The following is a 22,551-nucleotide window of genomic DNA, read 5'->3' as shown; positions in this document are numbered from 1 at the left end:
ACCAGCTTAACCCACCCAGGGAGCTCCAGTTCATGGAGACAGCCCCATCTCAAAGCATAAAGTCCATGTCAACCTTTAGCCTCCCCACACACAGTGCACATACCTACCCATGTGAATATATCCACCCATGTGTATGTACACACACAATGTACACATGCACAAGAAGCAGCACAGGGTATGAATAAACCTAGCTGTAATGAAGTGGATGGAGAACCTATAGGAGCTGACACCACCTTGAATACTACACCAGAGCCCTCAAAGCGTTAGAGTTTTGGAGACCTTAACAACAATGGTGAAATAACTCAGTGCAGGGGGAACCCTTCCAGCTGGCACCTGATACCCAAGCACACACTCACTTTAACTGTGACTCCAGAAACACAAGATTGGGAGGAAGCACTCTTGCATTGTGGCCGCGCCCAGAGTCATGCCTTCTTCTATCACCATGTCCTCACCCTAGGCACCTCAGTGGCACTATAAAGCAGTGTGTGGTGGCTCTAAGGTCAACTCTTTTATACTTATGGAGTTGGATCTGGCTCTGTTCATGTACTTATTGGCCTTCTGAATAAAGTTGTCATAAATTTGGTAACATAACATATACTCATTCCCTTATAGCTCTGAGACCGGATTCTTAAATTAAAAATGACTACATCAGCAGGGCCACACTTCCTCTAGGCTCTGTAGAGGAACCATTCCTGCATCTTTCAGCTCTAGTAGATCCTGTATCACCATCTTCCAGCTCTGGTAGATCCACATGCTCCCGGGCTGTGGCTGCATCACTCCATCCTTCTGTGTCCTCACCTAGCCTTCTCCTCACTTCTACCTCCACCCTCCTCTGCCTGTCTCCCACGAGAACAACTCTTGCTGGGTTTCAGAATACCCTAAATCTAAGACTTCATCTCAATATTCTTGACTTGAAGGGTTTTTTACTGTTCATTTTGCTTTGGTAATTAAACACTGAGAGAAAGCAAAAGTATGCTTGGAGAATGATTACTACAGCCAAGTTATTTAACACATCTATCTATTTTCTTATGTAATCTCTCTCTCTCTCTCTCTCTGTCTGTCTGTCTCTCTCTCTGTCTCTCTCTCTCTCTCTCTCTGTGTGTGTGTGTGTGTGTGTGTGTGTGTAGACACACCCTTTTTAAAAAATTAAGTAATAGCTATAGATTCTGGAGAGTAGGACCTGGATTTGTTTAGGGGAAGGGGGTACAGTATTCCACTTACTATAATCTTCACAACTGTAGAGAAGAAAATGAGGCATTTATTTAACTGACATGAATGTGAGCACTCTATTATATTAAATCTTTGTGAGGGAGAAAACACCATCATTCCAGAGGCTGCTGTCCTCAGATGAGTAACCAATCCTGTCTGAGCCTCACTGCTCTGTGTAAGAAGAGCTCATCCTCCTCCTCGCAGGCTACAGAGCTGTAGCAGTGGTTGATAACGATCCCCTTAAAGTGCCTGCCGCTCCCATAGCTCATTGATAGACCCAAGCTTCCTGTATCTCTGGGCAAAATGTCCATTCAAAGAAGTTTTTAAGATGTTTCTTAACTCAGCCACTCACCAGTAAGGTGCATCTTTGTCACAGAATTCAGAAAAAAAATCCTATTAAGATAAGAGCCTTGCCAAAAAGTAAATGATTAGATCTATGCAGAACTTCACAGTTTGACAGGAGGCTTTGCTGTTCCAAGGAGTTACCTGCAGCCATAGTCTGTTTCCAATTATCCCAAGAGTCATAACATCACAGACAGCCTATTCCCGTGGACTCCCAGGGCTGTATTTTGCCTTATCTTTGGATTCCTAGAACCAATGCCTGGTGTCTAAGTCAGTCAATAAACCCCACCGGAGTGAGTGGAGACACCAGCTCTGGTAATAAATAATAACAGAAGAGCCACGGTTACAAGTCCAAGGTCCAAGTGCCTTATTCTGGAGGGATTAAATAAAACAATGCACTTCCACATTCTGGTTTTGAAGGATTCTCCAGAAATGTTAGTAATCATGATCGCTGACTTTAATCCTCCCGTCTGCTGAGAACAGAGGCATTTCTAGTTCCATTAACACAGCTGGACTCAGAAAGGTGACATTTGAGAGCCAAGGTGTGGTAGAGCCAGGACGTGTCACAATTCAGAGGTCTGTGGCATTTCTTATTTCTTTGCTTTTGTTTATTTCTGCTATGCTATTCTGCTGCTGGTTCAGACTAGCCTTTGTGTAAAGCTGATCTAGGATTTAGAGTCTATAGTGAAACAGCATATTGAGATTCATGTGCATACATACATATTTTCATATGCATTATCTATATGCACATGTGTTATATATTTGTTCATATGTATAATACACTTCAGTTAAAAAATACTAGATACAATGCTCAATTGAACACTGGTTGTCAAGGTAGATTCCCTTTGTACTGTCATATTGTGTCATACCTTCCAAGGCTGAAATGTCTCATGCCTCTCATGCCACACTCTTCTAAGCTCACAAAAGCAACATATACAGCAATACAGCACTGTATAAAATCTGGAGCCTTGGCTACAGGCTTTCATGACTTCCCAAGGAACACTATTTTTCTAAACCATCCATCCCACAGTGAAGAAAACTACACTGTGCTAATATTCAAATACCAAAACCATTTCTCTTAAACACCCCCAAGAAAGCGAGCAGGAGGACAAGAATGTCTTCCCCTTGAACTTACAGGAGGAATGGATACTGGGGAAGCTTTTGCGGCCCTCCGACACCAGGTCAGGGTCACCTGTGCAGTGCATCTCTGAATTCATCACCCCATCTGGAAAGCAGCGGTAAAAGAAATCGGGGCGAGGTCTACAAAAGACACCATGGACATTTTCAATATAGAATGCTGCCATCACAATGTGCCCCAAGCTCCCCACAGATCCCAACCCTCCTCAGAACCCCTCTGTCATCCTCCACAGGAGATCCCTGAGAACCCTTCAGACATGGTTGCTGAGGAAAAGCTCATTCTTTGGGGTCACAAAGGTCTGAAATGGAATTAGGTTTGTAGCCTTAGGGAGGCTTCCACCCTCCCCGGCCATATTTCTACATCTAAAAGGGAGAAAGGGATACCTGGCCAAAGGTGAAGTCTTGAGCATTAGGTAGTGAACCTTCTTAGAGGCACCTAGGCATCATCAGAATCGAGAGGACTTCCTGTCTTACTGTTCGGTCAACCTAGACCCTGCCTCCAGGTTCTGAGATGCTACATGCCACATTTTGGTGGTCAGTTGTCTTTTCTCACCTAGTGGCCCTCAACTTGGCTGGGAAACCTGACAGCTCAGTCACACAGTGTGAGGAGTTCAGTGACCCAGGCTGGTGGCTCTGGTTTAGAGCAGGAGTGGGACAGGCATCTCTAGAGGAAAGAAGGGTGATTCTGACTGAAGCCAGGTCCTCCAGAGCCATCCAAGCTAATATTAACTTAGCTTTGGGTGTGGGAGGCATTGCATATCCACCATGTATATAGAGCCTATAGAATCCTTAAAGCAGGGTCAGGGTGCTGTAGGAGATGGTACTCCTGCCAAGATCATCCATGATCCATAAGTGGCAAACATAAGCTGTCAGCCACAGAATTGAATCCCATGCCCAGGATTTCACCACAGTCTGAATGTTCTACTTGAGGGAGGATTGACTCATAGAAACGTGCCAGCCCACTACTCTATGGGCTCAACTCCAGCACTGCTGTGTGTAGACCAAGGGTGAGGCTTGCTAATGCTGCAAGAAGATGTCCTTTTTACTTGGCATACTGAGTCATAGTTGTCACGTACAGACTCAGTGATCTTCCTAGCTCTGGGATATCAGGAAGGTGCCTCTGCGACCTATCAGAGCTGCTCCTGTCCTGTCTTTCTCAGACCTAGCCACTGTTTCCTAATGTGGTTGTCCACTTACTCAACCAGAATCTCAGGGGGTGAGGCTGGAGAATCAGTACTTTATCTAGGCCCCAAGTGCATGCTGAGCATGGAGACCTGGAGGAACATTCAGGTTAGAGTAGTTCATTGGCTGATTCTGACTCTTTACCGGAGCCACCAAAGGAGAAGGAGAAGCAAATGGAGATTCAAGATTTTTTTTTTTCAGGAGCGGTAAGGGAAGTGTGTCATAAAGCCAGATCTGAAATGCCAACCCATACATCTCATTCCAAAGACAACATACATAAGTGATCTGATTAATTTGTTAAAGGCCAACACTGATAAGTGATGACTAAGCCTGCCAAGGGCCTGGGATAGCAGTGGATGACTCTGGAGATGCCAGTAGCAGGTTTTGGCCAAGAGAAAATGTGCTCAGCCAGCCAGTGGACACACTGTCTTACAAGTGAACTCCTCTCTAAAGTAATGAGTTCATAATTTAAAGGAGAGAAGAGATCTGAAGGCCATAAATCCCAGAAGAGCAACAATTTAATGGAAAATCAGACACACTGGAATCTGTCCTCCTGGTGTCCTCTGATCATAGTTGCCATATAGGTGAACTTTGGGGTATAAGACATGTGTTTCTCTGTGGAACTTACCTTCCCACTATCAATTTAATAGTGTTTGTGCAGACTCCATTCAAAGCAAGAGCCAAGGACACTGCTATAAAACAAAACCAACAGACAGAAAAAGAAAAAACCAGTTGGTTCTCAAATTTTAAAATCATCATCATTATAACCAACATCACCACCATTACCACCACCATCATCATCACCATCAACATATCATCACCATCACTACCATTACCACCACCACCATTATCATCACCATTATCATCACCATTATCACCTATCACCATTGCAACCATCTCCATCACCATCACGATCATCATCAACCATCACTTTTATTACCATCACAACTATCATCATCACCACCACCACTACCACATCATCATCATCATCATCATCATCATCATCATCATCATCATCATCATCTGTGATTAGATTTAGTTTATGACTACAGAGTTGTTAAACGATATTTTAAAAACATAAAGGGAGACCTTGTTGCTAGGGAAAAATGCAACTGGGGCAGGGCTATGGAGTTTGTCCCATAAAATATCACATTCTTATGACAAGAAATTTATCTTTCTTTTTTTGCCAGAATTTTGAGCCTCACAAACAAACCTATCTATCACTTTCTAGCCTGATATAAACAGATTTAATACAACAGCATATAGAATATCTTTTACTGGTAGCAAAACACATAACTTTCTTATTTCTTCCTGGCAACCTCCTCAGACATAATTCAAATCAGAGCAGCTGCCGGAATCTTTCTGAAGAGCCAGACAGCCTTGCCAGGCCTCTGTCTCACCGCTGACCCATCACCTGCCAAAAGCAGTCCATCACTGTTTCCAAAATGTTGGAGAGTCCAGGAGGTGACTTTTGTCATCTAGACTAGCAAGAACTTCTGGAATACATTCTTTTAAAATATACAGCCCAGGGACCTCCAAGCAGCCTGGAAACCTGCCGACTTCCCCTACAAAACCCCTTCCCTACAAAAACCTTGACCCTCTCTTAGAGTTTGTTAAAGGGACTTAGGCATAGTCATCACCGTCAGTGTGATGAGGGTCAAATGTCTTACATAAGCAACAGAAGCCCAGGTTCTCTTGTGCTTTGCTGAGTAGTCAAAGATGTGAGCTACCATTTCTCTTTGGCAAATATTAACTGCTTGATGCCAGCAGAGATTTATGTCAGATGAGAGCAGTAGAGGGCCTTTTTCAGTAAGGACCTTCCGTGAGTGATTCATTAACATTAAGTGTGACAGATGAGCTCTTCTATATGCAGAAAGCATGGCCCTGACAGTCACCAGGCCACAGGCTACTAGAGTGAAGACAGAGCCACCTGCATTTAGCAAATTGTAAGAAATGGAAGGAAGGGGAAGGCTGGGGTAGATACTTATGGAAAGGGAAACAAACACCTGAGTGGTGTTTGGTGGTGGGTGATGGGAAATTCTTGGCTATATATAAATATAGTGGAAAAGAAGGGGTAGGTCCCTGTTGGGGAGCTGAGCATGAGTCGGTCCCACAGCACTACCATGAAAATGCCCAATGTGCAGGCCGGGCCATAGTCTGGTTCTGAGTTCAGAGAACATAGCGACAATCTGGTAAGGACAGTCTGTACACAGAGATCTTTCCTGCCTGAAATATTGACTTCCTTCTCGTCCGTAAGCTCAGAGCAGAGGTGAGGCCTCTTCTGCAGAACTGAGAAATTCCCCTAGGTTATCTGGGCTGACTTCTCTGAGAATCCTGACAATAAACTGTGAGAGATCACAGAAATGACAGTGGTGTCCTCCTTGTTAGAGTTGGTCCTGCCATGCTTTCTAAAGGAGTTCCACTCAGTCTTAGCTTGGGAGCATGGCCTCAGTGCAGACAAGCCATCTGTGAGTAAGCATCGCAGCTGCTCTCCATCCCACAGAAATTTGTGTGAACTTCATCCACAGTTCTGTCAATCCAGAGCACAATATACCTCATACACATCCGGAGCTGAGTGGGCTTATCACAGCACAATACACTCTTTCCAAAGGTTTGAAGTGAGTAAGCTAGAAAACCCCAATGTACTGGCTGGTTTTGTGTGTCAACTTGACACAAGCTGGAGTTATCACAAAGAAAGGAGCCTCCCTTGAGGAAATGCCTTCATGAGATCCAGCTGTAAGGCATTTTCTCAATTAGTGATCAAAAAGGGAAGGCCCAGTCCATTGTGGGTGGTGCTGTCCCTGAGCTGATAGTCTTGTGTTCTATAAGAGAGCAAGCTGAGCAAGCCAGGGGAAGCAAGCCAGTAAGCAGCATTCCTGCACGGCTTCTGCATAAGCTCCTGCCTTCAAGTTCCTACACTGTGTGAGTTCCTGTCCTAACTTCCTTTGGTGATGAACACAATGTGGAAATATAAGCTGAATAAACCCTTTCCTCCCCAACTTGCTTCTTGGTCATGATGTTTTATGCAGGAATAGAAACTCTGACTAAGACATCCAACAACCAGCAAATTTGCTATATGATCCAAATGCTGGAAAGAGACAGAGAAGGATCAAAAGCTAGAGTGATGAGATTTGGAGTGTGGGAATCGCTTTGGCATTCTGGAAGTACAAACAACTGATTAATTTTTATATGGATGATACAATGGATAGGGTACCTGATGAGAAGGACTCAAAATGACAGGGTACTGATGCAGGGCCCTCTCATGAGGCATCTACTCCTACCTTCTGTATTCTTTAGAAAGATGACTGATCGGTGGCTGGTAGGCAGGGGAATGCATGGCCCCAGACTAACCTGAGCCTGCTGACTAACAAGAGCACCACAGGTCTAATTCATGTGATGTTTTCACACAATCTGACAGACCACTTTGACTGATGGATCAGAAATGCAAACAAGACTGAGAAAGAAATTCAAAGTGTCATGTCTTACAGGTTTACTTGCGAGGGGCTGGCATTGAGGGTGCTATGGGATATGGGCGTGCCAGAGGATTTGAGAGCTTATCATGTCATTTGTTTTGTTTGCATAGTTTTAGGCAGTCTAATACTCCAGTCTTTCCATAATGGAGTTCTGGCTATTCTACAGCCTGAAAGCCTATAACCTAGATGCTACAAGGACTGCCATTCTTGCACATAGGTAGCAGAGGGGAACACTGGGACTCAGATATAAATAAATGACTATGTTAAATCTTCTAAAGACCCTCAAGTACAGGACAGACATGACAACTAAACCCCACTTCCTGAGAGAGATCTGAATTCCAGGCTTGATGAGAAACCGTCTACTTCTCTGACCTTGGTGTTTGAAGTCCCCCTCCCTGCTGCCAAGCCTTGCTTAAAAGCATGGGTTGTTTGCAACCCCCTGTGCACACTGCTGGCTTTTCGTCATTTTCCAGACAAGAACTCATTGATTTCGGCAAACAGAACAGCCAATAATTCCTCTTTAGTTACCGTAGAGGAGGCAGAGTATGGTGCTCAATTTCGAGGCATCACCCTAAGGGAGATTTAGCAGAGAATGAAAATGTCTGAAGGAGGTAACCAGGCATGCTTGGAGACACCACAGGAACACAGCGCCATGGCCAGCAGTAAATTATAGCCACAAACAAGACAGACCATTCTTACCCTCTGTCATTTATATTGGGATTCTGTGTGAGGAAGCAACCACAGCATAAAATAAGGTGAAGGGATTTCCAAGCCAACAGAGAGGGTACCCAGTAGGATGTTCTAAAGACCACCATAGTATCCATCCAAATGCTGCCCTGCTACTGAAGCCCGTCATAGGAGGGTACCGATGCTCCCAACCCCCACGAAAACATTTAAAACTTTGTCATCACAACCCAATCCGAGGCCATGTGACCAAACTCTCAGTCTACAGGTTAGCAGCCTGGAGAACACACCTGACTGGAGAGAGTGAGCATGGTACTTCAGGCTGGCTAGAGTCACAGTTTACTCTCAGCCTGGAGAAGCAATTGAGTAAGACTGGAACCAAGAAATAGAGTGGAAGTAGTAGGTGCCACCAGAGTTGAACAGTCAGATAGATACATAGGGAGAAAGTGGCACACTGTGAGCCCAAGTCTCACGTCTGGGGCCTAAGAAACCAAGGCTAGGGAGGACAGAAGACAGGAAGTGGAGGGGCTGGGGGATGGCTTATTTCAGGCAGAGTTGTTCGTGAGCTCCTGGCCTTTCAGCTCTCTTCCCATTGCAGACCCATGGGGCACTGCTGTTCTGTCCCCTCCTTTCCTTGGAGTTGATAAGATTGTTTGTTTTAGCTCTGTCTTTAAACCCACTATTTACTCTAGCTAATTTGAGAGGAAAACTGAACATTATCCTTTTCAACTAGACAGACATAACTAAAGTCTGGTTACATAAAACCAGTTCTTTGTCCTTTAGACACACACCACCTCATCCATCCTCCCTCACTAAGGGAGGAATATCCTGTATATTTTCATCACTAAAGCCCAGCAACTAACAAACAACTAACAAACGCATCCCTCAGTGAGGAACTCGGGTTCTAGATTTCTACCCCAGAGGATGGCAGGTTCAGAGACTATGCCAAACCCAAGCTTGGGGACTTAGGGATGAATGTCTAGATAACTCATTTAAAGTATATACAGTCAATCCAATTTAGTTTTCCAGGGGATTAAAAAGCTGGACATTTAGACATGGGTTAAATTACTTTAGTTGCTAAAACAGCCCAGTAGGATAGTCTCTCTGTCTCTGTCTATGTCTCTGTCACTGTCTTTCCCTGTCTCTGCCTCTGTCTGTCTCTGTCTCTGTCTATGTCTCTGACTCTGTCTTTCTCTGTCTCTGTCACTGTCTTTCCCTGTCTCTGCCTCTGTCTGTCTCTGTCTGTGTCTCTGTGTCTCTGTCTCTCTCTGTCTCTGTGTGTGTGTGAGAGAGAGAGAGAGACAGAGACAGAGACAGAGACAGAGAGATAGAAGGGGGAAGGGAGGTTCTCAGCCTATAGCCCTGGCTAGACTAGAATTCCTATATAGATTAGTAGACCTTGATTTGCACAAACCTACTTGATTCTGCCCAGGTGTGTGGGATTAAAGGTGTGAGCCATCATTACTGGACCATGAGAAAGCCCTTTGGACAGGGAAGTGACTAAAATTTATAGGTCTCTGCTGGGTGCCTTCTGAGAACCCCGCTTGTGAATGCCATTCCTCCCCATGGGCTCAAGTCCTTTTAAGCTTATCTTATTTTTCCACAGTTTTAATTTTGACCAAAAGGAAAAAAAATCAGTTGGGTGTAAATGAGATTTTTTTTCAAATGTGATTATCTAATTAAGATCATTCCCAGCCCCTAAAGCAAGAACTGTGAATACTCTACCTAAGAAGGCTTCCTTAATTTCAGTCTTGTCTGTCCGCCGGATAATTTTCACCACACAAATAACAGCCAAGGGTGTGAGGAAGGAAATTGCCTGGAAGAAACAAGGAACAATTCCTCATGAGGACACTGATCTGCTTCAGATGTGCAACCCATAATTAGTCCTGGTTAGCTTCAACTCACCAGTCAAATGACCTTACTGAACTGACCTTAAACAAAGAAGGGCAATTTGTCTATGTGGAGCAAAAACACAGACTGGGAAACTGGAGGTCTGACTGCAGGTTCTAATTGATTTGTAATTGCTAGGAGCCACATTTAAAGTGGGAGCCTTGAAAAGAGTAAAGAACAGTGTATAATTACAGTAGTTCATCAGCATCAGTAACACTCTGGAGTTTTCCTTCCACCCCTCCTCCCCATCTCTCTCTCTCTCTCTCTCTCTCTCTCTCTCTCTCTCTCTCTCTCTCTCTCTCTCTCTGTGTGTGTGTGTGTGTGTGTGTGTGTGTGTGTGTGTGTGTGTGTGTGTGTGTGTGTGTGTGTGTGTCAGAGGAATGACTGTAGGTTCCCTAGCAACATGAGTTGGGACTTCTTAATGAATCAATTCATTCCCCTTTGGAGTTCTTTTGTTGAATATCCAGTTTTTCCCCTTCAGGTTAGAAGTGAGCCCCTTTATACAAATTCTTCCTTCCAACTTCACCTGCTTCACCTGGATGTCAAACTTCTAGATACCTTTGTAAGGGAGTTTCTAGATTGGGTTAATTCAGGTAGAAAGACTCAACCTAACTGTGGGCAGTACTATTCCCTGGGTAGGATCCCAAAGAGAATGACAAAGAGATAGAGGCTGAGGCCATAACTCATCTTTCTCTCTGTCTCTCTGTCTATCTGACTGTCTGTCTGTCCATCTCTCTCTCTCTCTCTCTCTCTCTCTCTCTCTCTCTCTCTCTCTCTCTCTGCTTCTTGGCTCAGATGCACCATGATCAGCCACCTCCTATTTCTTTCTTTCTTTCTTTTTTTTTTAATCTTTATTAACTTGAGTATTTCTTATTTACATTTCGATTGTTATTCCCTTCCCGGTTTCCAGGCCAACATCCCCCTAACTCCTCCCGCTCCCCTTCTAGATAGGTGTTCCCTTCCCCATCCTCCCCCCATTACCACCCTCTGCCCAACAATCACGTTCACTGGGGGTTCAGTCTTAGCAGGACCCAGGGCTTCCCCTTCCACTGGTGCTCTTACTAGGATATTCATTGCTACCTATGAGGTAAGAGTCCAGGGTCAGTCCATGTATAGTCTTTAGGTAGTGGCTTAGTCCCTGGAAGCTCTGGTTGCTTGGCATTGTTGTACATATGGGGTCTCGAGCCCCTTCAAGCTCTTCCAGTTCTTTCTCTGATTCCTTCAACGGGGGTACTGTTCTCAGTTCAGTGGTTTGCTGCTGGCATTCGCCTCTGTATTTGCTGTATTCTGGCTGTGTCTCTCAGGAGAGATCCACATCCGGCTCCTGTCGGTCTGCACTTCTTTGCTTCATCCATCTTATCTAATTGGGTGGCTGTATATGTGTGGGCCACATGTGGGGCAGGCTCTGAATGGGTGTTCCTTCTGGCTCTGTTCTAAACTTTGCCTCTCTATTCCCTGCCAAGGGTATTCTTGTTCCCCTACTGACATGACTCCCCCACCATGATGGACTGTACCCCCTCCAACTGTAACCCAAAATAAACCCATTCTCCCTTAAGTTGCTTCTTGTCAGGTATTTGGTTGTAGCAACAAGAGAAGTAGCTAAGGCACCATCCAGCACTTTTCCTTTGCACAAATACTCATGGAATGAAGCTGGTGGGGGCCACATGCAGCCAGACTCATCACAAAGCACTAAATGAGGCAGTTTGTGTTTTAGGAATATATAAGGCTCATGATGGCTCTGACACGACTTCCCGTGTTCAGTGATGGGCCTGGAAACAGACAGCTTATGAGTTACAAGACCAGTCTTCTTAGGCCAGTTTTCTGTCTCCAATATGGAGTCTCTAACCAAGCTTTCTAAAATTAATAAGTTAGTTTTAATTACTGCTGCCACCCAAAGGAAAGTTACTTACTGAACTCTCCATGTGAAATATCTCAGGATAACAATCTCCGGACAGTTTGACACAGTACAAATCAGTTAGTGAAAAGAAATAGTACTCCTACTTTGGAATTCTTTAGCTGTACTCAGGTGAAATGCCACTTTTTGCAGAGGGATTTCCTGATGTGACCAAGTCATCATGGATGGAATTCATGAAAATAGCCATGACCTTTCAAAACAAATTCTTCTCATTTCGCTCTTATTATTTTGGTCTCTGGCTTCAGAGACGGTTTACAAGACACCAGAAGGCCGTCCTTCCTATTTGTCATCATACCTTTGTGACCATGAATGACAGTAACTGGTTTTGGGTTGTCCCCTTATTAGCTATGGCGCTGAGTGACATGGGTTATTTGAAAATCAACTGACCAAGTCATTTGGATGGCAACTGCTCATATCTGAATAACCTCAGGGCTTGCTGAGACGATAATGATGTACTTGAATGACAGCTGGTCTGGGAACTGACGATCACTTTTTAAAAACATGGATCTCAAACAGTTCTGATCCTGGTGATTGAGAAACACATTTCCACGTTCAGATTCTGAAAACCAGTGTCTAGAGGACAACTTTCTGACAGCCAAGACCACAGTTAAGACTCAAGAATCCATTTTGTCTCTGAATGCAAACATCAAGTTCACCAGCCTCGCTGTTTCCCATCCTTTAAAGCCGTAGTTCATATCACAAGCTCCTGAAGGGGAGAGCCCAACTCATTAACCAGCGACCTTTACCACCACCACCAAACCGAGCATTAATAAGATAACATAGAGCAAAAGAAACTATTAAGAGACAGCCCTAGTCAACATGTGTTCATATATGCAAGCCGAAATAAAACTCAAAATTAAGTACAAGTGGGAAAAGACTTCTCTGTGAGGCCCCAAAGGCTGGTAAAGGGGATTTTAAAGCAGGATGTTTGGCCCAAATAGGGACAGAGCATCAAGTGAGAAGTATGCAGGCTCACAGCCAAGAATCCGGACTAGGAGAGTTACGAGGGGCCCGATGGCAAAGGCTTTCTTTAAGCATTGTCCCTGACACAGATCTCTTGTTCTTAGGTCTCTCTTCCCTCTGCCTCTGCCAACATCAGCCTTCATTGTACCCACTGTGCAACTCTCCTGAGTAGATGCAATTTAGGATTGCTCTATGACACTATGAAATTTCCACACAGGAACTGCTTACTGAGCCAGCACTAAGTACCCCAGAGGAGGGGCACAGTTTCTGCACCTCAAGAATTCCTCCAGAAAAGGGCCGTAGCCTGACAGAGAGCATCCAGCTCCATCTCTGAAAAGAAGTATTTGTGGGCAGTTGAAGACTGTGATCTTCCTTTCCTATATCCTAGCAACGCTGGAGGCGCCAGTCTCATGCCTTTGTCCTGGCCATATATGGTGGTTTGGTTGAATGTCCTACAGCAGCAGTTCTAAACCTGTGGGTAGTGACCATCAGAGAACACATATTTCCAATGGTCTTAGGAACTGAGACACTGTTCAGGGACAAAAATTACAATTATGAAGTAGCAAAATATAGATAGATAGATAGATAGATAGATAGATAGATAGATAGATAGATAGATAGATAGATATATGGTTGGGGTTCTTCAGATCATTGAAAATACCAATGGTCACAGCCCACAGGTTGAGAACCACTGTCACAGGTAGTTTTATGCATTTGATCCCAGTCAATGGCTACATTTGGGGAGGCTTAGGAGGTATGAATGGAAGAGGTACATCACCGGAGGTGTTCCGGTTTCAAAAGCTGCACGTCGTTCCCAGTTCATTCTCCCTCCTTCCTGCTGTGATTTAAGATGTATCACTCAGCCAGCAAGCTTCTCTGGTCACCCTGACTGCTGCCAGGCTTCCCCACTGTGATAGCGGTAGACATTTATCCCTCTGGAACCATAAGCCCAAAAAAATCCTTCTATGTTTGTGGTATTTATCACAGCAACAGAAAAAAGTCACAAATACAGCAAGTATCTGCAACATCTTTGGGGACAGAGAGCCCAATGTAGAGCAGAGACATATTTATATATACCGTCCCCTCCCCCCTGTCTCTTACCTGATGTCTCACCATACCCCAAAATGAGTGCAACATGAATTCAAACTACACCCACAGGGTTCCAGGATCTCATATGGGATTCACATGTGTCCCACACAAACCTACCTGATACAAGTGGAGAGAGCTCGGGAGAGGAAGAAGGTTGGGAATAAGACTGAATAGAATTTTCCAGGCACCTTGCCCAAGCAGTGTATGTCTACCAGTGAATTCCACACAGGAAAGGTCCCCAGTGTCCTAGTTCCACCCCATCTAGAAATGAAATCTGCCTCAGCCATGCTGAAAAGCACTGGGCTGTCCCAGCTGTGTCTAGGAAAGGGCATGACTTGGAACAGCCTATCGGCAACGGGGACATGAATGCAGCAGGAAACGTTGAGAGGAGGCGAACCCAAAGCATTTCAATGTCAGGAATCTCACTGGGGAGGTGGTCACCAAGGCTCAGCTATGCCACAGCACAGAGGCTAAGTGCATTCCAGCTCTGGCACCTTACATAACGGCGGACAACAAAAGGATTTTAAAGAGGACTCCAGAACACAGACACCCAGCAAAGTCCCTACTTTGGGTAAACAATGGCAACCTGTCGCCACAGAAAGGGCTGTCAAAGACTTAAAAGGAGACTACAAATTAAACTGTCTATCACCAGCCAAGTTTGTCTCTTCTCTTTCTATCCTCTCCCCAAATTGACTAGTTCCTATCTTCTTTAAAAGCATCCCTGAATAGGAAACCCTCCTAGCGAATCATCCCAGTGACAGGAGGATTTTAACTGAGAGATAAAAATCAGGTGTGCCCCGAAGAATATGGAAGAGACAAAGGGACTGAGTCTTGGGTTGGTATTTCCTTGAGAGGCAAGGGAAATTTTGCAGAGCTCTCTTTTCAGTTTCCTAGTTAAGTGTAAATTGCTCTTCAAAGGTTGTCCACCAAGGCTGAACATGCTAGTTGACATTTGTGTCTGTGCCTCCACAAGAATAGAAGCCACATTGAAGAAGCCACATCGGTTCAGCATCCCTACTTCATAACCCTGGGCTTGGCTCATGGCAGATGATTCATGCCTGCATGGGGAGTGAGTGAGGAGTGAGTGAGTGAGTATGAGGATGATGACCACCACCACCACCACCACCACCACCACCACCACCACCACCACCATCATCATCACCACCACCACCATCATCATCACCATCATCATCAATCTCAAGGCATCCACCATCTGGATCCATTCCTGCTTCCTCTGCACCCTTCACCCTTTATACACCACCCCTTCCCCAACCAACTCTGACTCAGTGAGCCTCCAGGGCCCTGTTCTCTCACTTTAGAGCTTTTATGTCTGCATCCTCTGTGTGTAACATACTGGCACCACCTCTCCACCTCACCCCAGTCCGAAAGAGGCCACATAGCAGAATGACTTCTTAGCGTCCTGAGAGGGTCTGGTCTAGCTTCAAACAGTTGTAAGATCTTGGTAGAGCTGTCCGGCTTTTCACCCTGAACTTATTGAGCCGATGCAACATGGTGCTGAGAGATTCTGAGAAGCATTAACCGAGATGCTGCTTGCTATGTGTTTCTTGTCCTCAAGAAAAGATGGCTGCCGTGGTTGTTCATGGCAATGATAGTGATGAGCATGGGTAATATGATGATGGTGATGGTGATGGTGATGATGATGATGATGATTGTGGTGATTTGAATAGGAATGTCCCCATAGACTCATATGTTGGAATGCTTGGCGCGTAGGAGATGGTCTGATTAGTGGGCGTAGCCTTGTTAGAGCCTTGAGTGGGTGTGGCCTTGTTAGAGGAAGGGTGTCACTGTGGAGATGGGTTTTGAGATGTTATATATGTTCTGCCTGTGGCTAAAGATGCAGAACTCTCGGCCCCTTCAGCACCATGTCTGCCTGCGTGCCACCAGGCTTCCTGCCATGATAACAGTGGAAAAAATCTCTGAAACTGTAAGCAAGCTCTAATTAACTGTGCTCCTGTATGACTTGCCTTGGTCATGGCATCCTTTCACAGCGATAAAACTCTAAGGCAATGATAATGATGGTAAAGGCGCTGAAGCCCCATGGAAGTTTACCTGAGTCTCCTCTCTGACCTTTCTAGATCCTATTTCATATCAGAGTAGATATGCAGGGTCCCTGAGGATGTGTTCCACACCTGACCTGACTTCCTAGTCTCCACAGCCTTTACTGTCTCCCCTAGCTACAACATGTTCTTTGGAAGTATGCCCTGAATGCACAACACAGCATTAATGGAGAGTACATTGAGCAGCATCCATAACCAACTGACATGGCCTACACCAAGAGCAGGTGTTTAGCCATGCTCTGATAAATCCCACACACTCAGCAAGAGAGGCTGACCTCCTTTGAATAACACCATAGCCTCTGGCAAGGGACTGGCAGCTTGGGAATGATGGGGAAATGCTAAGTCAAGAATCGGTACTTCTGAAAAGAATCCTTGGTCTGTCTCTCTGATCAACAAGAATGCAGATTCATTATGGGGAAAAAAAGAAGTTCTTGGCATTGAACAGTCCACCATACCCACATCCGTTGCCTGCACTGAAGGAGCCACAGGCAGGTCAAATGTAATTCGGAGCTTCTCTGAGGACACCATTAGCATTTATTCTCCTTGACTGAACTTTGACTCAATCACCAAACCTTTACTCTATTATTTTTCTGGTTACATTTGACGAAGGGATTGCAATACACACAAACATACATGCATGTGTGCTCACACATGCATACTCATGTCTTATAACTTGGGGCCACTAATTACTGGATAAGGAAGCACCTGGATCAATGCTAGCTCCTAAGAAAACATTTCAGTTGGAAAGTGAGGAAATTCTCCTTCAGATGAAAACAGTCCAACTTATGTAAAAGACCCAAAATTTACATATGAAAGAAGGAAATTTAGGCCAGTGAGGTGGACAAGCCAACAGAGGTACTCTATGCAAACATCTGGAATCCCATCATGGGAATGCACATGGAATAAGGAAAAGAACCAATGCTTCCAAGCTGTTTTCTGACTGTGGCAAGCACACCATGGGATGTATGTATGTGCACACACACACACACACACACACACGCACACGCACATGCACATGCACACACATACGATAAACAAATGAGTAGAATTTGAGCTTCTAAGAGGGACTGACCTAGATTAGATATAAGTGAGACTATACGCTCCACCCAACATCCTCTTGAAGACACTGGGGAAGCTTTTGAGAACCCAAAGCTGACAAACAATAGCTCATATTATGCTCTTAATAAAGTCTGTGAGAACAAATCTTATTATGGGATAACAAAATATTTTCCCCCTTTGAGTTTTGGGTATTTTGATTGGTGTTTCTGCTTTCCTGTTGCTCTGATGGGCTGCACTGAGCTTGTAACTGAATGCATGTGCTTCATCAACCACTATTAACAAAACAAAAGGTTGAACTGGTTTCATTGTAAGATTAGAGAGACAGCCAGGGCACGGAGCCAAACATACTTCTAGTCTCCAGAAACCATGGCACGGGATGACCTTTTCAAATCTCATCCCAACCACTGGCAATATGCAAATCCTGTCAGCCCATTCGTGTCTGTAGCTAGAACATTTGTGGTGTCGGCATTTAGTCTTCGAAACGATCCATTGTTCATAAATCTAGGCCAGTGCCGCAAATTTCTCTTGGTGTCCTGTATGAACATTCATCCAAATTGCATTTTACAGCACATCAAATGCAAAGCCCTGGGAAGAGCGGGTCTGAGTGATAAACAGACGTTTCCCCCTAATTGTGCTGTGAAGTCATTAGCCACATACTGGTTTGTTCATATCTAGGATTTATTGAGTTAGAATAGAATTGGAAACGAATCTTATTGTAATCCGTGAGTATTTGTTATGCCCTACTGCCAACCAACCTTAATATTTCACTTCCTCCAAGATTTATAGAACCTATTTTCTTTTCCTAAGCTGAAAAGTAATTATGAAAGCAACTGTAATAACACCTGACTGTCCGCGCAGGGTGGCAGCCATTTTTACAACACCTGACTGTCCGCGCAGGGCAGCAGCCATCTTCATTTGCAGATATGAATCTTCCCAACCATCATTCCTTAAAATGCTCTCCTCTGTAAAATAGCAACATTTCTTTCAAATAGTCCTATGTGCATCATGAATGCCTGGAATAGTCACTGTAGTCCCCTGAAGCACAGACATAGTGGTGGGTCAAAAGGAATCACCTTCCATCCACTAGGCAGCCCTTCTGAAAGTTTTATTATTGTTTCCGGGTGGGGGTGGGGGTGGAGGGAGAATGTGACTGTTTCCTCTGTTACAGAATGGCTCAGTGGCAATGCTCCAAGAGTAACAGCATCAGCAAGGAGTTCCTGACTCTCTGGAACATCCAGGGAATTCTCAAGGAGGATAGCTGAACTTCATAGTTGGTTACCCAGATCAGACACTGTCACCCACTAACTAATTCCCTCATCTCTCTGGGGTGCACTTCTGACCCGGCAAGCAGTGGATAGTAATGACCCCTTCCTCTCTGACAGTCTAGGACTATATGAGGTAGTCTTTCGTATGCACTGGAACACAGGGAGGGAAAGGTAAAAGGCTGTAATCGCTGAATGGTAAGAAAGGATGGAAGAGTAACCCCATTCTATACATCACTTGATTGGGTGTTTCCTCATTCATTCTAGGAGAGAGACATAGATAATGTCTAGTGGTTGATATGGGATAGGCATATATATAGATATAGCTATAGATAGATGTAGATGTAGATGTAGATGTAGATGTAGATGTAGATGTAGATGTAGATGTAGATGTAGATATAGATATAGATATAGATATAGATATAGATATAGATATAGATATAGGTATAGATATAGATATAGATATCTGGGTGTATGCTGTATGGTGTACATATGTATATTTCTGTTGTGTGTTGGTACATGTATAGTGTGTGTAGCATGTATAGAGGTCACTAATTGAAATCAAATGCCTTCCTCAATGGTACTCCACCCAACATATTGGGGCAAGGTCTCACCCTTGAACGTAGAGCTTAGTGATTTGGCTAGTGTAGCTAGCACTCTCCCTAAGACTCACCTTCCCTGTGCTGGGATTGCAGGCTGGTCATCGAATTTACATGTGTTCAGGGGATCTGATCTCCAGTCCTCACACTTGGGTGGCAGGAATTTTACCTAATGAGCCACTCCTCACCCTACCAAAGGGTCATCTTGTCACCAGACAAGTAGTTAGCAAAGTTCTCTGTATTGCCTAAGTTGGAAAATTTCAGGCTTATCCCAAAAGGAGAAGGGACAGGGAATTCTTGTCACTAGCTTCCAGTCCATCTCTACTACACTGTCACTATGTGGAAACTTTCAAGTTAACTCAGGTAAGTAAGTCCCCTCTATTTCCAAAGTGTTGGACAATCACAATCCCGCAAGTGAGGACTCAGTGCCTGTCATGACTGGAAGTGAGTTTCGATTGGATGGGCTACCTCCCTCTTTATTTAAAGCTGCCAACTACCTTCAACTGGAACAGCAAAGGTCAAAGCCCATTTGGTGTGTAGGTGGGGTAGTGGACACATTGGCCACCCAATCATGGTACTTACAAACATGAGGCGGGTAGGTATGTTGTCTGACTGCACCAAAGGATTTTTATAGAGCCAGATCTCTTCCGGCTGGATGACTCTCTGGAATGGATCCAAAAACTCTGTAAAACTGAAACAAAACAGAGAAAAGGACATGACAGCTAAGCACTCAGGGGCCATGGAAAAGGCGAAGCCGGATTTTGCATGCCCCCAGAAGAATCCCAACTTCCGGAAAGGGGAAAAACAGGGAGTTCAAGTGATGATCCTCAGCCAGTTCCAACCAGATAAAGATAAAACAACACTGAGACTCTGTGTCGCCGAGGCATCCTGTCACCCGAGGCAGCAAGAACTCATTCCCTGGTTAAGGAGACAGCCTGGGAAATAGCTTTACAAAGACTCCAAGAACTCAGGCTCCTAACGTGAGCTTTCAGCTCAGCAGCTCATGTGGAGTCAGGCCAGGCTGTCCACACAGTGCCTGAGAACAAAGTGGGTCTGAGACAGGAGCGGATACTCAGCAGGTTCCCCTGACCTAACAAGGGGACGACAGGACCTGTCTTGGCCTCCCTCATATTGCCCAGGTGAGGTCATGCTGCTGCCACTCCCTCCACTAGGGGGCAGAGGAAGGATAAGGAGATGAGGCAACAGGATGTTTTGAATCTGCTAATGGGCTAGCTCTAGGCACCTTCCTCTTCATCTTTTTACCCTCTGAGAACTACTCCTACCACAGGAATCCAGCACACTCTCCAGCCTGGGCTATCTCCTCATTAGTTGGATAACCAAAAGCAATGCTTAAATGAAAAGTGTGGGGGGTGGGAGGGGAGGCAATATTATGAGTTTCCAATTTCAGACTTCAGCCAACAGCCTCTGTCCAACATCTCCAGCCCCACCTCCACCTAAATTTCATTCAGAACGGTTTCAAGCATGAATGGCGGGGAGCCAGAGAATCAAGAGGTTCCAGTCTTCCCCTGCCTGGCTGAGAAATTTTGAATCCGAGCCAAGAGGATCTAGAAACTGTTCTTTTCACAGCCACTCCTGTTTTAGTCCTGGATTCAGATATTCTCCCTGCCTTAGGCAAAAGGTGGGGGACAGTCATCCAAGAACCAGGTCCTAGCAAAACTGGGGACTTGCAACCTCACTATGTAAACTAAACTTGGGTGTCATAGGATTGTGGTCTGTCTGCACTTTCATGTACATTTTCAGCAGTGACCATACAAGGACTGTGAGCTGAGAGCCTCCTAGGATGCTGGCCCACTAGGAGGCCCTGATACTGCCAAGCTTACACTCTAAGCAGCTTCACAGTAATACCCTCAAACAGAGCAGTCTCTCCATGAATTCTACTGTGCATTTAGAACCCATAATCCTCCACGTCGCTTTCTACACGCCTCCCTGCCCTTCCTTCTGTTCTCTCTTCTCTGCACCATCACCTCTAACTGTGACTGGGCTTTTACATGCTAAGAATATGTGTACTTAGGAATTCCAAAAAGAATAGATGTATCTTTAACAGCCCTATGACCACGGCACCTTCAACTGAAAAAGAGTCACCTGGGAAATATTTGCCCGTGTAGTAATTGTCATAGAGACCAGCCAAGCCCTCACCAACCTGAGCCCAGAATGTGTCTATTGCAGAATGGGATCCCAAGTGCATCTAGAACCGGGTCTGCAAAACTGCTATGGGCCCCGGGCCCCGTGTACTTTCTCCAAAGCAATGATACGGCGAGCACTTCCCTGGGCATGAGAAAACTGCTCCCTGGCACAGTCCTCCATGAAGCCACTCTATGCCACTTAGTAAAACACTGCCCTTGGTGGGGCTGCAGTGTATGCACCTTCAATGGGGCAGCTTGGAACTAAATCAGAGGCCACAGCTGGATATGGGTGAGAATCTCCTGGAGACTTGTTAGCCAGATGTATTAACAGTATGGATAGGGCTTGAGGGGTGTGGATTTTAAACCATTCTCCAGGTCCCGTGCTCCAGCTTTGACCACAGTAATCCCTTAAGGGTCCTGCACTCTCGATGCCAAGAAACTTGATGACTTAATTTTCTTGGTTGACAGCCCTGGAGTTTTGATCTAGCCCTGGCTGTGTGGGGCATGGAAAGTGCTTTCCTTAATATCTCTGATGTTCAGTTTCCTTGTCTGTGAATTGAACATATCTTACAGAGCTGGAATGGAAATAAATTGGAAGAACACACATGGGCGTGGGAACAAAGCTCAGTTGGTGGATGCTTGCCTGGCATGCACAAGGCCCCAGGGCCCATTCCCAGGGCTATATGATTATTGTGTGATTGTGCACACCTAGAGTCCCAGATTTGGGGGAGTGGAAGCAGGAGCTGGAGTTCAAACAAGGCTAGTCTGGACTCTATATGAGAAAGGAGAAGAAAAAGAAAAAGGAAGAATAGAGGAAAAAGGAAATGAAAAGGGAGAGAGAAATAAAATGGGAAGGGAAGAGACTAAACATGGGCCGAAAAATTAGAATTTTTTCCCATTTACCACCACACTCCAGTCTCCAATGTGTGTTTTCACTAGTTTTTAGTATATTCTTTGACTGTGTCACAGCCTGCTCCCCACCTCTGGATGTTTTAGAAGCATTTTAAATGAAATGAAATGCAATAACGTTTGTCTAAAAGATGATTTTACTCCACATAGGCTGCCCGTGATAGCTAAACCTTCTAGAATATTCTGATTACTGTGGTCATACAATAAATCATCCAAAAATATTTGATTTTTGCTCATGAGTTTGTGGCTCAGGAAATTCTGTGGGTCCAGCTGAAGAGCTCTTGCTTAGCTGCTCTCCTTTGACATTGACCGAGACGGTAGTTAACTGAGTGCTGTACTAGGCATTATCGAGCTGGCCTCCCACTGCTGGCAGTGTGGCTGGAGCTGAACTGGAGAAATGACACATTCCCCGCAAGTCTCTGAGTACTGAGAATTTTATCTTGCATCCTAAGAGAAGCAGACTAAAGCTAGATGGCTTCCCCTGATCCAGCCTTGACAGTCATGCAATTCCATTTTCATAGTTTAGATGTCCATGACCCCCAAGGGCTCCTGTGTCTGAACACTTTGTTTCTAGGAAGTGCTGCTATTTGGAAGGCTGTGGAACCTTTAGGAAGCA

General features: G+C 44.9%; 1 protein-coding gene across 4 annotated transcripts in view; it reads right to left on the bottom strand.

Annotated features, from left to right (window-relative positions):
- Plpp4 (phospholipid phosphatase 4) overlaps window positions 1-22,551 on the bottom strand; it is a 131,992-nt gene that overhangs the window by 63,091 nt on the left and 46,350 nt on the right. For 2 of the 4 annotated variants that reach the window (XM_087560205.1, NM_001191631.1), the window contains 4 exon segments: window positions 19,465-19,573; window positions 9,753-9,843; window positions 4,499-4,562; window positions 2,687-2,811 (listed from right to left, as the gene is read on the bottom strand). In XM_087560205.1, coding sequence (XP_087416331.1) covers window positions 2,687-2,811; window positions 4,499-4,562; window positions 9,753-9,843; window positions 19,465-19,573 — 389 coding nt within the window. 4 annotated transcript variants of the gene reach the window in all.

This window comes from Rattus norvegicus, chromosome 1 (assembly GCF_021556685.1).
Source record: "Rattus norvegicus strain SHRSP/BbbUtx chromosome 1, alternate assembly SHRSP_T2T, whole genome shotgun sequence".
In the NCBI taxonomy this organism is placed as follows: domain Eukaryota; kingdom Metazoa; phylum Chordata; class Mammalia; order Rodentia; family Muridae; genus Rattus; species Rattus norvegicus.
The sequence above is the reverse complement of the archived record's forward strand: the minus strand, read 5'-3'. Positions and strand labels throughout refer to the sequence as shown.